Source organism: Schistocerca gregaria, chromosome 1 (genome assembly GCF_023897955.1).
Source record: "Schistocerca gregaria isolate iqSchGreg1 chromosome 1, iqSchGreg1.2, whole genome shotgun sequence".
NCBI classification, from domain to species: domain Eukaryota; kingdom Metazoa; phylum Arthropoda; class Insecta; order Orthoptera; family Acrididae; genus Schistocerca; species Schistocerca gregaria.
In genome coordinates, this window is record NC_064920.1 from 410,131,813 (window position 1) to 410,147,200 (window position 15,388).

Here is a 15,388-nt window from a genome sequence, read left to right on the forward strand (position 1 = left end):
TAAGTATCTGACTGCGAATTTTAAAACTTTTCTAACTCCCAGCAACTTTTCTGCAATGCTCCTGTACGCAGCGGACAGCTTACCTCGTTTTGGCGTTAGAACTGCATGATCAGAAACACGCTGAAAATAATTCAAAAAGCAGTACTGCAATCCATGCAGAGTGCAAGGCACGGTCATAATAACTAATAACTGCAACAACTACTGCCATATATTTCTTTTACACAGAAATTGAATTCTCAGGAAGTGTTTGGTCAATCAATCTTAAACGGGGTAAAAATAAAAGAAACCAATAAATATTAATGTAGTACATTCGCAAAACATATTATTTAAAAAGTGACCAGCTTTATGCAGACCTCAATTATTCCCCTGTCTATACTTAATAAACACGTCTCTGGCCACAGCAAAGATAAGAATATCGCTCTCAATGTATGCATACACAAATGTGACAAAATCCATACCTTGCGCAAGCAAGCAACAACTACGTGCAAAAAAAAGGCATTTTACCAAAAATCCTCAATTAACACGAAAGTTTTCTCCGGCGCTACTGGCACGATCACGGCAAGCTGCGACCTCTCATGCGGCGCAGCTTCTTTCCACCGCACCCAGCGTCCGACAAGTTCCGACTCCTCTCAACAATTGTACAGTCGCTATTACTTGCGGTAATAATATCACAGACTCTGTATATGAATATTATAGCAGAATCATTGGCCAATTTTCGCGTCCGGCCATCCTGATTTAGGTTTTCCGTGATTTCCCTAAATCGATCCAGGCAAATGTCGGGATGGTTCCTTTGAAAGGGCACGGCCGATTTCCATCCCCGTCCTTCCCTAATCCAATGAGACCGATGATCTCGCTGTCTGGTCTCCTTCCCCAAAAACAATCCAACAACCCAACCCAATTGGCCAATTTTCCAAAAAAGTATTAACGTCTAACTTTCAGTACTGCCATTTGTAAATGTACATATCGCTATCCAGTGACTTCTGCATGGGTTGCAGTTTTAATTATTGGTAATGTACACATATCACGCATTAACTTTTATTCTAATAAGCATATTGGATCAGAAAGAGTGAACTAAGAAAACGGTGACAAAGCGAAACGAAATTAAATTTTGAACACTTTACTTTCTCAAATTACACTTTTTACAGCAAGTAACTGAAATTGGTGTTTCTAGCTGTGCAATGAAGCAGAACAGCCACAGCCTAACACAACAGCAGTTTAGGCGGACAAAACCGCACTGACAGGCAGAGCCATTCCGAGGGCATGGCGAGATAGGCCTCCACCAAGGGCGACGCAAGGAAAGCTGCGGAACCGATCGAAAAAAAAAAAAACAAAAAAAACCGAAGATAGAAAGATGGCTCAATAATTACCCGCGTGAGCTATGCTAGTTCATCCGTCTCTACGATTTTCCTGTCTTCTGCCTACGAATAGAAGCCTTGTTTTCGGCCCGTAGGCCGGAAACGCAAACGGTTGTCACATTGTCATTTCTCTCATCATGTTTTAAGGGCCAAAAGTGCACTTGATTCATACGACTGCCATCTACACAGCCCACTTATGTGCGACAGTGCATTTCTTGCTGCTACTTCGCTACGGTATTTTAGGTTTTCTAAGGCCGACGTGCAGGTGCCGAAGCATGTATGCTATTTGTTCTAAGGCTGCCGATTTGTTTACGTTTTCTGCCAATTGATGTCTGAAGCGAGATGCGGCGGTGGAGGTACAAAGAAGAAAAGGCGGCGCATATATGATTCAGTTTACTAGCTGCTCCGCCAGCCAGTATTTTTGCTCTGAAACTTGAGCTTCTTCCGTGTATAACGTTCTAATAACTTACAAGATCGGAGCTCCGCAATCTCCTTGACAATTGCCAGTATTTCAGTAGGTGAACATCCTATCAATTTTAATGCACAACGGAAATAAGAGATACATCAATTGTATTCGCACTTGCGAAAGTGGTCTACCTTCAGCTGTTTAATGGAATGACGGAGCTGAGAATTTGCGCTAGACTCGAACCCGGATTTCCCGCTTGTGGTGAGCAGTCGCCTTCATTACTTCGGCTATTCTAGCATGCTTCACGGCCAGACGCCGGCTTTCATATGTAGTCGTTCCTGCCTGTACTCGTACACACATTATGTATATTCCCATACAGGGGAGACATTTTATTTGAAAGTCACTTACTCAGCATCAGCGGATAAATACGATACTGCAGTGCATACATGTATTTCATAACAGCTGTAGTCGCTGCAATGCATATTCCTTCAGACATGGGTGCACTGCATTATCAAAGTGAGAAAAGTGAAAAGTGTGTGACACGTTATGGCAGGAATGTTTTTCGATGAGAGTTCGTTTTCATTCACCCTATCTATAATATTATAATTTGGAAAATCAATATAAAGCCCTACTTTACACGACGACAATGGGTTGCACCACTCGTTGCGTGGAATGAGTTGCACGTAAATGGTTTCATATTTGACTGTAGACACGGTGAAACCAGTATATACTTCAGTTTCGTCGTTTTGAGGGTTCCTGAGTTGTGCCTGAAATGAAAGTTTCGGCAGCTGCACGTCGCACGAGTTGTGATGGAGTTTAATCTTGTTGCGTGGAATCGCTGCATAAGAGAAAAGTAAGAAACATGTTCCGATTCGTGACTGGATGAAGAAAAGACTTCATCTCGATTGTTCAGCATCCTTGCTGAAATAATTTGTACTGGAAGACCCAAAACGTTCTTTTAATTATCTTAGACTGTCACCAGAACTGTTCACGTTTCTTCTAAATAGAGTTAATTATGCGATAAGGAATAAAGATATTGTAATGCATGAAGCACTGGCGCCAGAACTGAAATTACATATCACATTGCATTCATTACAATCGAGAACACTCGTCATACTATAAGATGCGGTTTCAATTGGTGATGAAGCTTTTTCATTAACACGAATAATTATTAACATTAACAGTAACAATTATTAACACTGAAAGCCGTAATTATTCGAAGCAGGCCGCATTAAGAAGAGAATGGTTTGCAAACTTCTCTCTTGAAGATAGATTTGTACAGTGGCAACATTTCAAAATTGAAACATATGTCAATGGGGACACTGCTGCGACGTTTTAAATAGATGAATATTGAAAAAAGAATGTAGTTCTTGATTTGCGTAGCCTTCCCTCCTGTCAACAATATTCGTTTAAAAAAAGGTATGGGCCAACTAAAACGATGGGATTTTAGTCTTGTAGACAAGAGCATTTCTACAGTTAGAATTACATTTGCTTGTATATTTCTTAATTCAGTTGTGTATGTGCTCCTAATTCAATAAATTTTGCCCTGCAGCTCAGATATTGTCAAATTATCTATGTTCTGCTCGCACACGAAGGTCTCAAGGGCAGCAATATGTTGCTTATTTTTGTAATCAGCATCACTGGAAATCCACAAACACCTATGGAAAGCATAGATATCCATAAAGCGAACATTATTCTCCGTTTCCCACTTCATATTTCAGTTTGTCCACACTCTACAAACACACATAACCTCAAAACCCACGCAACTAGTGCCGTCAAAGTTGGAACACGCCAAAACTGTTTAGTTTCACCGACGAGTTGTGCAAACGCGCGGCGCGCATGCGCAGTGGCCGTACCGCAGTTACCTGCAAACTAGTGTCGTCGTGTAAAATTGGCTTAAGAAAATGTCAAATGTTAGTTTCACAGGGGTGAGCGAGTGACGGGGCTAGGGAGGAGGGATGGGCCTCAACTGTGGCTCTGCCGATAGGCGCACCCAAGCACGTTCTCTCACTGCACACTCGTCACATGTTGTGTACGAGTTTATGGTCGTAGCTCCATACCGTTGTATTTCCGACCTGCAGTTATCTGGAAACATTTGCTCTATTCGTCCCCCTACACTGCTCTGACTTTGCTTCACCCTGTATATAGGCCCTCTGAATGCAACGACACCGTCGGTGTGCCCACAGGATCGCTGAATGCTGCAGACGGCGAGATGGCGGGCCAGGGTCAACGCGGCACCAGCCCCGGCCGCTCCAAGAGGGGCGGCGGAGGCGGCGGGGGCGGCGACAGCAGGGGGTCGCGGAGGCTGGGGCAGGGCCCCGCCTCCAGGGGCAGCTCTCCAGGCAACAGCACCGGCGGCTCGCTGCCGGGCTCCAGGGGCGCCGAGTGAGTACCGCTCTCTGCTGTCAGTTCTCTGCCTCCAATCGTGCACCAAGCAATTTCTTTTACATTTGTCATTGTCTTCCGTTGAAGGTCGAGTGTCGGACTTCTGAGCCAAGAACTAGGCAGTCTGGTAGTGGGAGAAGCGCAATCTCGATTGAAATATGTAGGGGAGGATGCCCAGTTCTGACATTTGCCTTGCAACTAAGGCAAGCTGTTCTAAGGCTGCCCCATCTGCTGCACTCACGGGCAGGCGCTGGTAGTGTAGGCTACCCGCAAGACGGCCTGTTCCATGCTTGTGTGTTTGCAAACACTGCCCGCGTGCATAATTAGAGTGCAGTACGCTCGAATACGCTATAGCCCGGCTGCAAAAGCGATGAAAAATGAGCTGTTTGAAGACCACTGCGCACCTTTTCCTGTAGACACACTGCCAAAAACCTTAGTCAGAACCAATGGATGGCAACTATTTTTGAACTAAAGATCTTCAATATAATTCATATTAAAGACTATTTTTTATGTGTATACAGAGTCTGGCGGACTTCTTATGTCTTTCAGGCGCTTCCTATTCTTGGGAGGATGTGGTTTGTCGACCAACTGGCACACAGAAACCTAGGCGTGCCAAGAACAGATTATCGACTTATGGGGATGGCACACGAATATGTGGCATCAATAATGATCGCCATAGTATCTGCTAACTCATGATAGCAATGAAATTCTGAATTCATAACTTTGTCTGACAACTCAGATATTTGCGATGAGAAACGTATTACATTTCTTGGGGAAAAAAAACCAGGATGCTCTGAGAATAGCTCGCCTACACAGCGTAAATGACCTTTAATTTGCGAAGAAAAAGCTTTCATTTTGAAAGTTATCCTGGTATGGGACGCCACAATGAAAGTTCACTCATGGTGCTGACTATAGAAAGATTGAGAATGTAGTAAAATTTACTAACAACATTTATTTTTAAAAGAAAAAGAGACATAAATTATAGTTATTGATTGAATACAGTAAACAACTAACAGTTGGGTTAAGAGAACAATAGACAAGGATCCTGGGTGGCAGAAGTGGGTCAAGTACTCTGGCCCTAAAAATGTGGAGAACGCAGTTTGAATTGACCTGACGTTGAGCAGACTTTGACTGATAATCTACAGAAGTCTATACAGGTGCAGCTGAGAGCAAGTGGAGATTGAGATCTGTACGCCCTGACAAGGCAAGAGCAGAAATATGGTACCCTGTTTCCTCACCTCTGATGGTGAGATGAGGGAACCTGTCAATCGATTGCAGCCCCGAAAGATTTGAAAATTCTCACGGTCTAGCGATCAGGCAGACGGATTGCAATTTACTCTCTATCAAAGCCCTGAAATCGCGGTAGATTTCAGTGTGTGACACACCTGTTTGCAGCTCCTACCAAGGACCAATTTGGCTCACTTCTACAACAGACTGCACAAGGATACCAAACGTCAAGACTGGTAAACCAAAAATGAATAAGTGTACTCTTGGCAAACGGGTAGTCCGAGACATTTGCAGTCACACACTTCGCCACAGGATCCCCATTCTAAACTACTTGCAAGTGAAGTCAGTCTCAGGACACGTCCCAAGCACCAAGCACCCATGCCAGAGCTTTGACCAGAAGATGCTTCCAGACCGAAGTCCAGAACCCGAGTGCCTCGTACCCCTCCAGATAAAATTTCCGTTTTACTTCCAAGTGCACGAACGACACCAACTCCATCCCAATTTGAGCCAATCACAGGGCTTTAGAGACGCTAAATCGTACACGACAGCACAAACTCATGATGAATTAACGCAACAGTTAAGAAACCTGCATCTCAGGAAAAAAAGGACACCACCAATTACTGACTTTTTTTAAGTTTTCGCGGAGGGAGATGTTTTTCTCTGAAATCAAATCACTTCCGTTACGCATTGCTCTGCACACAATGTCTGGTTTACGACTCCACTGTGTAGATGTGTCCCTTCAGTCTGCCAACCCAAGCCCAGCCATTAGCTAGCGCCGATGCAGGTATAGTGGCATTGTCCTGCTGTCGACCTGTCTCGACTAGGGGGTATAGTGTCTGCCCTGTACAGCTGTGGGCCTCTTCGACAAGATTTACTGAGGGATGGGCTCGCCGCCAATTGTTTTCAACTCCCAACATGCCGTTTCTATGAACTAAGAACCATAAAAATAACTCATGCTTTTGGCACCCAACCAGGCTCCATCAGCGTCTGATCAGGCCACTAACTTTCTAGAGTATCGCTCAAGGTGCATAAGGTTGTAACAAAAAAAAAAAAAAAAACTTTAATGATTTTCTCTATACGAAAGAGAGTAACTTGTGCTCTCTCAAGTTCTCTTTGCAGACTGACTAATTAAGCCAACATTCCAGTGACGTCGTTGGACATCACTACAGCATGCCTGTAAAGGCCATCTCCACAGTGCAAATGTTGACAAACTGCCTATTGGCTTTTGTCTCGGGTTCTTTGGCCTACGTTCGTCTGATGATTTTACTGATGTTTCGACAGCATGAGTGGTTTGCATTGTCAAAGCTTCACCCTCCATTTCCGGTGGTGAACTGGAGCCGAGCTCGCGGCTGCAGACTATAAGTACCTGGCGCGCCAGCGTCTGAAGGCTTCTCCGTGGTCATTTCCGGCGCGGTTTTCCTCTTACTACCTGCTACGGTCGTTCGATGCAGTACGGGAAGCCAGGATCCGGTTACCTTAAGGCTTTCTTCTTTGTTGTTGAAGCTATTCCAGTGTTTTTGTATTTATATAGCTTCTATGAACAAGCGCGTGTGATAGTATCGGCAAATTTTATTATGTGATCGGTCTCACACATTGCGTGCTCTGCGAAGCCCCATTTCTCCACCTGCCCCAACCTGCACTGTCGCTTATGTTCTGTGATCCTGGTGTTGATAGATCGACCAGTCATTCCGACATAAACTTTTCTACATGTGCATGGTATACGGTAGATTCCCGACACTGCAAGTGGGCCCCTTTTCACCATTGTCGATATAAGACACTCTTTGACCTTCCTTGTCGGTTTGAAAATCGTCTTTACGTCGTGTACGGCCGATTCTGTCCGTCACTCTGGGACTGTATGGCAAAAAGGCCGTACCCGACATTTCTTTTTCTGATTTCTTACTTCGCCGAGTGTTTGGCTCTGTTACACTTCTAATATAATTTGTGGAGTACCCAATGCTCCTCAGAACACTTTCCAGGTGTTGCATTTCGAGTCTGAGGTGCTGCGGCTCACTTATTTTCCGTTACGAGCGTATTATTCATGCCGCTTTTCTGGCTCGTGTGGTGGTTTGATAGTTTGAGCAGGTGAGTGTCGGTTTTCCGTATACGCTGCGTCCCAGGTTTTCGCCATCCCTTGTGACCAGCACATCTAGAAATGGTAGTTTTTGTCCTTTTCTACTTCCATGGTAAATTTTGTGTTGGCGTGGAGGCTTTTGAAATGTCTTAGGAAGTCACCGAGCTGTTCTTCACCATGTCTCCACACAACGAAAGTATCATTGACGTATCTGTACCACAACAAAGGTTTATAAGTGCATGTGCTTCGAAATGTTCCATGAAGAAGTTGGCCGGTAAGAGAACTACCCATGGCGAAGCCTTCCAGCTGTTTATAGAAATTGCCATTACACCTGAAATAGCTCGTGGTGAGACATGCATGGAAGAACTTTGATGTCCTGCTGGAAAATGGAACCGATGTGTGCCAGAGCGTCACTGAGTGGAACTTTCGTAAACAAAGAAACAATATCAAAGCTGACCAGGACGTCGTTTGGTGCAAGTTTTAGTTTCTTCAGCTTCCGAATGAAATTTCCTGAGTCCTTTATGTATGTGTTGGTCTTCCCCATATGCGGATGGAGCAGAGAGGCCAAGTGTTTTGCCAGTTTATACGTCGGTGAGCCAGGAGCGCTAACAATCGGTCTTAGTGGAAGGTTGTTTTTATGTATATTAGGTGATCCACACAGCCGAGGTGGGAGGGCTTCTGTGTTGCGTAGATTTCTCTGTATGTCCGCCGACACAGAAGACGCCTTTATTATCCGATTCGTATTCCGTGTGAAACGCTGCGTCGGATCTGCGCTTAGCTTTGGGGAACGTAGTCGGGCCTAATAGGTCTCGGATCTTTTGCTCATACTCTTCGGTCTTCATTACAACGGTCGCATTCCCGTTATCGGCAGGTGATTGGTAAACGGTTTCATGAATCGCTTTCTCTGTTTGTGGAGTACGTTTAGTCCTTGAACGACCTCTGATGAAGATAACTGGATTCCAAAAGGCGTTGCTCCAGGCTACGAAAAACGTTCTGATCAGGATGGCGCCTTTGAGGATACTTCGCAGCATACCCACGAGCAGCAGCAGCAGCAGCAGCTTGGTTATCTGATGCACCCATCACCAGAATCATATTAACGTATTCATCGTTTGTGCTCTCCATCGGGAAGCCCTCCTACATGAACTTATGGTTGTGCACTGCGTGGTTAGTAGACATACGCATGCAGTTTAGTGGATCCCACTCATGTGGTAAACTACTGTCAAGTGACAAAATGATGTCTTGCTTATAAACAACGATAACTAGGAAATGGATGTGTAAAAATTAGAAGATGACCCTGATGAGTATTCTAACCATAGCTCCTTGGTGAATGTGGGTTTGAAATACCAGCAGTCTGCTACCACGGCTGGTACGGTAGTGCGAGCTGATACATGTTCCTCTGTACATTTCTATACGTTTCAACATGTGACAGTGTTGCCAGCTTTCATAAATATGTTTTCGAAACGCATCCGATCTGATTTTATTGGATACACTTTTGTCTTTAATCTGGATGAGTAATCGCGTGCCGGCCACAAAGTGCGGCGATTTTTCTTCGCCCTGTATATCAGTTTCTATTAACACTTGGAAAACGCTCTTGTCCGGACAGTGATTGCCTTCTCGGAGACCAATGACCAAGCTATTTGGTCTCCCCCCCCCCCCCAAACCAACCAACCAATCTTCTCAGAAGTAACTTGGCGTCATTACGTGCCTATGCCATGCGCCCTTCGATTAAGGTAACTTAAGACGGCCGATATAAGCGGCCCATCACAAGAGTGAAGTCGATGACTTGCACAACAAGTGCATAGTATCCATGAGGCTACCTGTTAAAGGCTAATAAAATTCTAATACAATTTGGACTAATAGTTAATAAGCGTATTGAAAGGATAAACATTAAAACAATAACAATAAAAGGAGTCAATTAAATTAAAAAGTTCCCACTCGATAAAAATTCTATAATCATATATTAAATGAAAATACCCAAAAAAATTGTTGTCCTAGTAAAAAAGAAATGAAAACTTCATGAACAAATAGAAAATAATTACACGGAAAGCTGCTAACTATTTATGTTAGTGGTTAAATTCCGTTAACATTTCTAGAATTTGTTGTTGTTGTGGTCATCAGTCCTGAGACTGGTTTCATGTAGCTCTCCATGCTATTCTATCCTGTGCAAGCTTCTTCATCTCCCAGTACCTACTGCAGCCTACATCCTTCCGAATCTGCTTAGTGTATTCATCTCTTGGGCTCCCTCTACAATTTTTACCCTCCATGCTGCCCTCCAGTACTAATTTGGTGACCCCTTGATGCCTCGGAACATGTCCTACCAACCGATCCTTTCTTCTAGTCAAGTTGTGCCACAAACTCCTCTTCTCCCCAATTCTATTCAATACCTACTCATTAGTTATGTGATCTACCCATCTAATCTTCAGGATTCTTCTGTAGTACCACATTTCGAAATCTTCTATTCTCTTCTTGTCCAAACTATTTATCGTCCATGTTTCACTTCCATACATGGCTACACTCCATACAAATACTTTCAGAAACGACTTCCTGACACTTAAATCTATACTCGATGTTAACAAATTCCTCTTCTTCAGAAACGCTTTCCTTGCCACTGCGAGTCTACATTTTCTATCCTCTCTACTTCGACCATCATCAGTTATTTAGCTCCCCAAATAGCAAATCTCCTTTACTATTTTAAGTGTCTTATTTTCTAATCTAATTCCCGACTTAATTCGATTACATTCCATTATCCTCATTTTGCTTTTGTTGATGTTCATCTTATACCCTCATTTCAAGACACTGTCCATTCCGTTCAGCTGCTCTTCCAAGTTCTTTGCTGTCTCTGAGAGAATTACAATGTCATCGGCGAACCTCAAAGTTTTTATTTCTTCTCCATGGATTTTAATACCTACTCCGAACTTTTCTTTCGTTTCCTTTACTGCTTGCTCAGTATACAGTTGAATAGCATAGAGGAGAGGCTACAACTCTGTCTCACTCCCTTCCCAACCACTGCTTCCCTTTCATGTCCCTAGACTCTTATAACTGCCATCTAGTTTCTGTACAAATAGTAAATACCCTTTCGCTCCCTGTATTTTACCCCTGCCGCCTTCAGAATTTCAAAGGGAGTATTCCAGTCAACATTGTCAAAAGCATTCTCTAAGTCTACAAATGCTAGAAAGGTAGGTTTGTGTTTCCTTAATCTATCTTCTAAGGTAAGTCGTAGGGTCTGTATTACCTAATGTGTGCCAACATTTCTACGGAATCCAAACTGATATTCCCCGAGGTCGGCTTCTATCAGTTTTTCCATTCGTCTGTATAGAATTCGCGTTAGTATTTTGCAGCTGTGACTTATTATACTGATAGTTCGGTAATTTTGACATCTGTCAACACCTGCTTCCTTTGGGATTGGAATTATTATATTCTTCTTGAAGTCTGAGAGAATTTCGCCTGTCTCATACATCTTGCTCACCAGATGGTAGAATTTTGTCAGGACCGGCTCTCCCAAGGCTGTCAGCAGTTCTAATGGAATGTTGTCTACTCCCGGGGTCTTGTTTCGATTTAGGTCTTTCAGTGCCCTGTCACACTCTTCACGCGGTATCATATCTCCCATTTCATCTTCATCTACCTCCTCTTCCATTTCCGTAATATTGTCCTCAAGAACATCGCCCCTGTATAGACCCTCTATATACTCCTTCCACCTTTCTGCTTACCCTTCTTTGCTGAGAACTGGGTTTCCATCTGAGCTCTTGATATTCATGCAAGTGGTTCTCTTTTCTCCAAAGGTCTCTTTAATTTTCCTGTAGGCAGTATCTATCTTACCCCTCGTGAGATAAGCCTCTGTGAGATAAGCCTCTACATCCTTAAATTTGTCCTCTAGCCATCCCTGCTTAGCCATTTTGCGCTTCCTGTCGATCCCATTTTTGAGACGTTTGTATTCCTTTTTGCCTGCTACACTTGCTGCATTTTTGTATTATCTCCTATCATCAATTAAATTCGGTATCTCTTCTGGTACCCAAGGATTTCTACTAGCCCTTGTCTTTTTACCTACTTGATCCTCTGCTGCCTTCACTATTTCATTCCTCAAAGCTACCCATTCTTCTTCTACTGTATTTCTTTCCCCCATTCCTGTCAATTGATCCCTTATGCTCTCCCTAAAACTTTGTACAACCTCTGGTTTAGTCAGTTTATCCAGGTCCCATCTGCTTAAATTCCCACCTTTTTGCAGTTTCTTAAGTTTTAATCTACAGTTCATAACCAATAGATTGTGGTCAGAGTCCACATCTGCCCCTGGAAATGTCTTACAATTTAAAATCTGGTTCCTAAATCTCTCATTATATAATCTATCTGAAACCTTTTGGTATCTCCAGGGTTCTTCCATGTATACAACCTTTAAATAAAACATTGAATTTTCACTGTAAAAATAATATAAGTTACATTCATAAATACCTTAAAATAAAAATATTTCCTTAACATCGGGGATGTGTGACGAACGCCACAAAAAACAGATTCATGATATTACTAGGAGTTGTCAATGATGTCGAAAATTATATGTAATAAAAAAAAGAAGGTATTTGAAGAGAGTTTGTATGTAGGCTCTTTAGGTTTTTTAAATTGGTAACGCCACGTAGCGCTCTGTATGAAAATCACTGTCTGTGCTGTGTGCATTCTGTGGCTGGTTTGCATTGTTGTTTGCTATTGTAGTGTTGGGCAGTTGGCTGTTAACAGTGCGTAGCGTTGCGCAGTTGGAGGTGAGCCGCCAACAATGGTGGATGTGGGGAGTGAGATGGCGGAGTTTTGAGAGCGGATGATCTGGACAGAAACAGTATATTTGTAAGACTGGATGTCATGAACTGATGGTAAATACATTGTTTGTTCTCTATCACAATCTTTCATTTGCTAACTATGCCTATCATCAGTAGTTAGGGCCTTCAGTAGTTAGAATCTTTTATTTAGCTGGCAGTATTGGCGCTCGCTGTATTGGAGTAGTTCGAGTAACGAAGATTTTTGTGAGGTAAGAATTCATGAAAGGTATACGTTATTGTTAGTCAGAGCCATTCTTTTGTAGGGATTAGTGGAAGTCAGATTGCGTTGCGCTAAAAATGTTGTGTGTCATTTTAGTGAATGTCTGAGAACATTCTGTTTTGCTCAGCTGTTTGAAAAACAAATAATGTAAGAGGTTTATCAGCTCAGTCATTCATAAATTATTCTAAGGGGACGTTTCAAGTTGAACTTATAAAAGATGTAATACATTTATATAGACTATAGGGAAAGATTACCAGAATATCTATGACCACTAAAAGCCATGCAATAAGTCGTTGTGATAAAAATGTACTTATAAATGTAAATGTCATATGGAATTGTTGGCCGAGATATTCCATTGGATGGGTTCTGCCGCCTTGTGGAAAGGGTGCTTTTCCCCCGACTCTTTCCTAGCGTATTAGTGACAGTCGGATCGTAAGTGCATTTGTGGAGTGTATATGAGTCATAGTGTTGTGTTTGTGTTGTAAGACGAAAGAAGTAGAGGGTGACACCCAGTGCGAGCATATAGCATGTTCCTCTCGAACATTATCGAGGGTATCGCCGATGTTAAGGTCCCCGTGTAAAGGAAGGGTCACCGTTAACAGTCTCATGTGAGACACCGCAGAGAAGTGTGAAATTTAATCCACAACACTGGCGCGAAGACTTTACGCAACCACCACTCATCCGCTTGCCGGCCAGATACTGGCAGTGATAAGTTGAAAAGTTCTCCGACCATCAGAATTTGAACCTGCTAACCTCAGAGTCCATCTCGCACGGCACAGTCCTGCGTTATTGATCTCGGCTACTGAGGGGGATGCAGTTGTGGTCTCCAGACTGATACAGCTCTCTACGCTTCTCTATGTTCGCCTCCGTTGCCGAGTAGAAAGTGTAGATGGGTGCCACACGGAGGACTAGGGTTCCATTCCCCATACTGCCAAGGATTTTTCCGTGGTGGAAGAAATTATTCCAATTGGGGAGCTACTTGAATGAGAAGGGACGGCTCCACGGACTGAAAAGTCGACAAAACAGCCACTTGCCCCTCCATACCACATCCATGTGACACTGTAAGGCAAAGGGTAATATGGCGGTCGGTCGACATCCCTTGTGACTTCAAGGCCTCGACAAGAAGCTCGTTTTATGCTAGTCTGTCCTCTGCAAGCATTTTTATCTCTATATCCCAACTGCCTCCTACATTCATTCCAACTTCGTTACTGTATTGACGATTCCGTAATCCCCCTAGATGTACCACCAACCGATCCCTTTTTGTAGTCGTGTTGTGCCATAAGTTTTTTTAATGAATTAATGAAAAGCCCCTCCGGTTGCTAATAAGAACTTTATTGAGTTCACGATCAGTTTTGGCGTTTACCTCAGGCCATTTCCAAGTGGATCTGAATATTATGCTGTACAGAAGCAAAGTCAAATGATAATGCGTTTTTCTCTGCAATTATATTCAGTTCCTCTTCATAACTCAACCAATCTACCGATATAATCTGCAGCATTCTTCAGTAGCAAGTGTTTTAAAATTTCCACTCTTCTCTAAAATATGAACGACGAGGGAACAGGCCTGACTCCGGACAATGAGGAAGATGACGGTGATGTATTTCTTTGAACACCGTTTTTGGTCTCCTAATTTTATTTTGTTTTTAGGGTTTCGTATGGTATAAGGGTTCCATTTTTACCGAAAAATTGAACCCTTATAAGATCACTCTGTCGTTCGTCCGCGTATCTGTGTCTGTCCGACTGTTTATACACTTTCTGTCACCTGTTCTCAGGAACGAGTATACGTACCAAGATGAAATATGAGTCACATACTAATGACTATGGCCTCTTGACAGTATAGTAAGTGAAAGCTTCCAAGTCAAACCAATAAAAGTATACGACTATTTATGTCACATATTTTGATATTCGCAAATTCACTCATCAAAACCTATAGGATATTTGCAATTGCCCTAGAATCATTGAATTTGACAACAAAAAAAGTTTCACAGTAAAAGAAAAGGGAAAAACCCGAAAACTGTTAAATTGCAATTATATCACACGAAAAAAAATTACCATTCTCTAAATTCTTAGAATCCCCAGGACCGATATCTTGCCAGTGTCGAAAGGTAAAAATTGTCGAGTTTCTCGATCCCCATAATCTATCTATATACATAAGTAAGCTTGCGCGGAACCCTCGGTGGTGAATCCTACATGCACTTAACCAGGTTTGTTCTTTCTATGAACGGGACAAGTGCCAGAGTGCGTAAATCTCGTGCAACATTCGTTCATCCCGACAACTCCTCTGTAAGGATTAGTGATGTTTTAAATGAATACAAGAAAATACGTGTTGTGACGAAAAATTAATTTCAGTCGTGGCAGACACAGTACCAGTTGTAATAATGAATTTGTACAACAGTCGCTTTTGTCATCTATTCACACATGAAGTTGATTGATATTGTATTGTATGTGATTCGGGGACCTAGAAACGACGGAAGAGGCTCCGTCCTCGCCGCAGCCGCAGTGGTCCACAACCCCACGAAGACTACCGCAGTCCACTTCACCCCTCCGCCGCCCCACACCGAACCCAGGGTTATCTTGCGGTTCGGCCCCCGGTGGACCCCTCAGGGAACGTTTCACACCAGACGTGTGTAACCCCTATGTTTGCCTGGTAGAGTAATGATGGTGTACGCGTACGTGGAAAACTTGTTTGCTCACCAGTCGCCGACATAGTGTGATTGAGGCGGAATAAGGGGAACCAGACCGCATTCGCCGAGGCAGATGGAAAACCGCCTAAAAACCATCCACAGACTGGCCGGTTTACCGGATCTCGACACAAATCCGCCGGGCGGATTCGTGCTGGGGACCAGGCGCTCCTTCCCAATCCGGAAAGCCGTGCGTTAGACTGCACGGCCAACCGGGCGGGCTGATTGATATTAACCCGGAAGTGAA

At 43.2% G+C, this 15,388-nt stretch overlaps 1 protein-coding gene across 1 annotated transcript in view; it reads left to right on the forward strand.

Annotated features, from left to right (window-relative positions):
* The window catches only part of LOC126349718 (kinesin-like protein KIF12), a 568,557-nt gene that overhangs the window by 66,477 nt on the left and 486,692 nt on the right, over window positions 1–15,388 (forward strand). Inside the window, exon 2 of the mRNA XM_050002454.1 lies at window positions 3,948–4,146. Coding sequence (XP_049858411.1) covers window positions 3,974–4,146 — 173 coding nt within the window. The 5' untranslated portion in view covers window positions 3,948–3,973. The remainder of the gene's footprint in view (window positions 1–3,947; window positions 4,147–15,388) is intronic.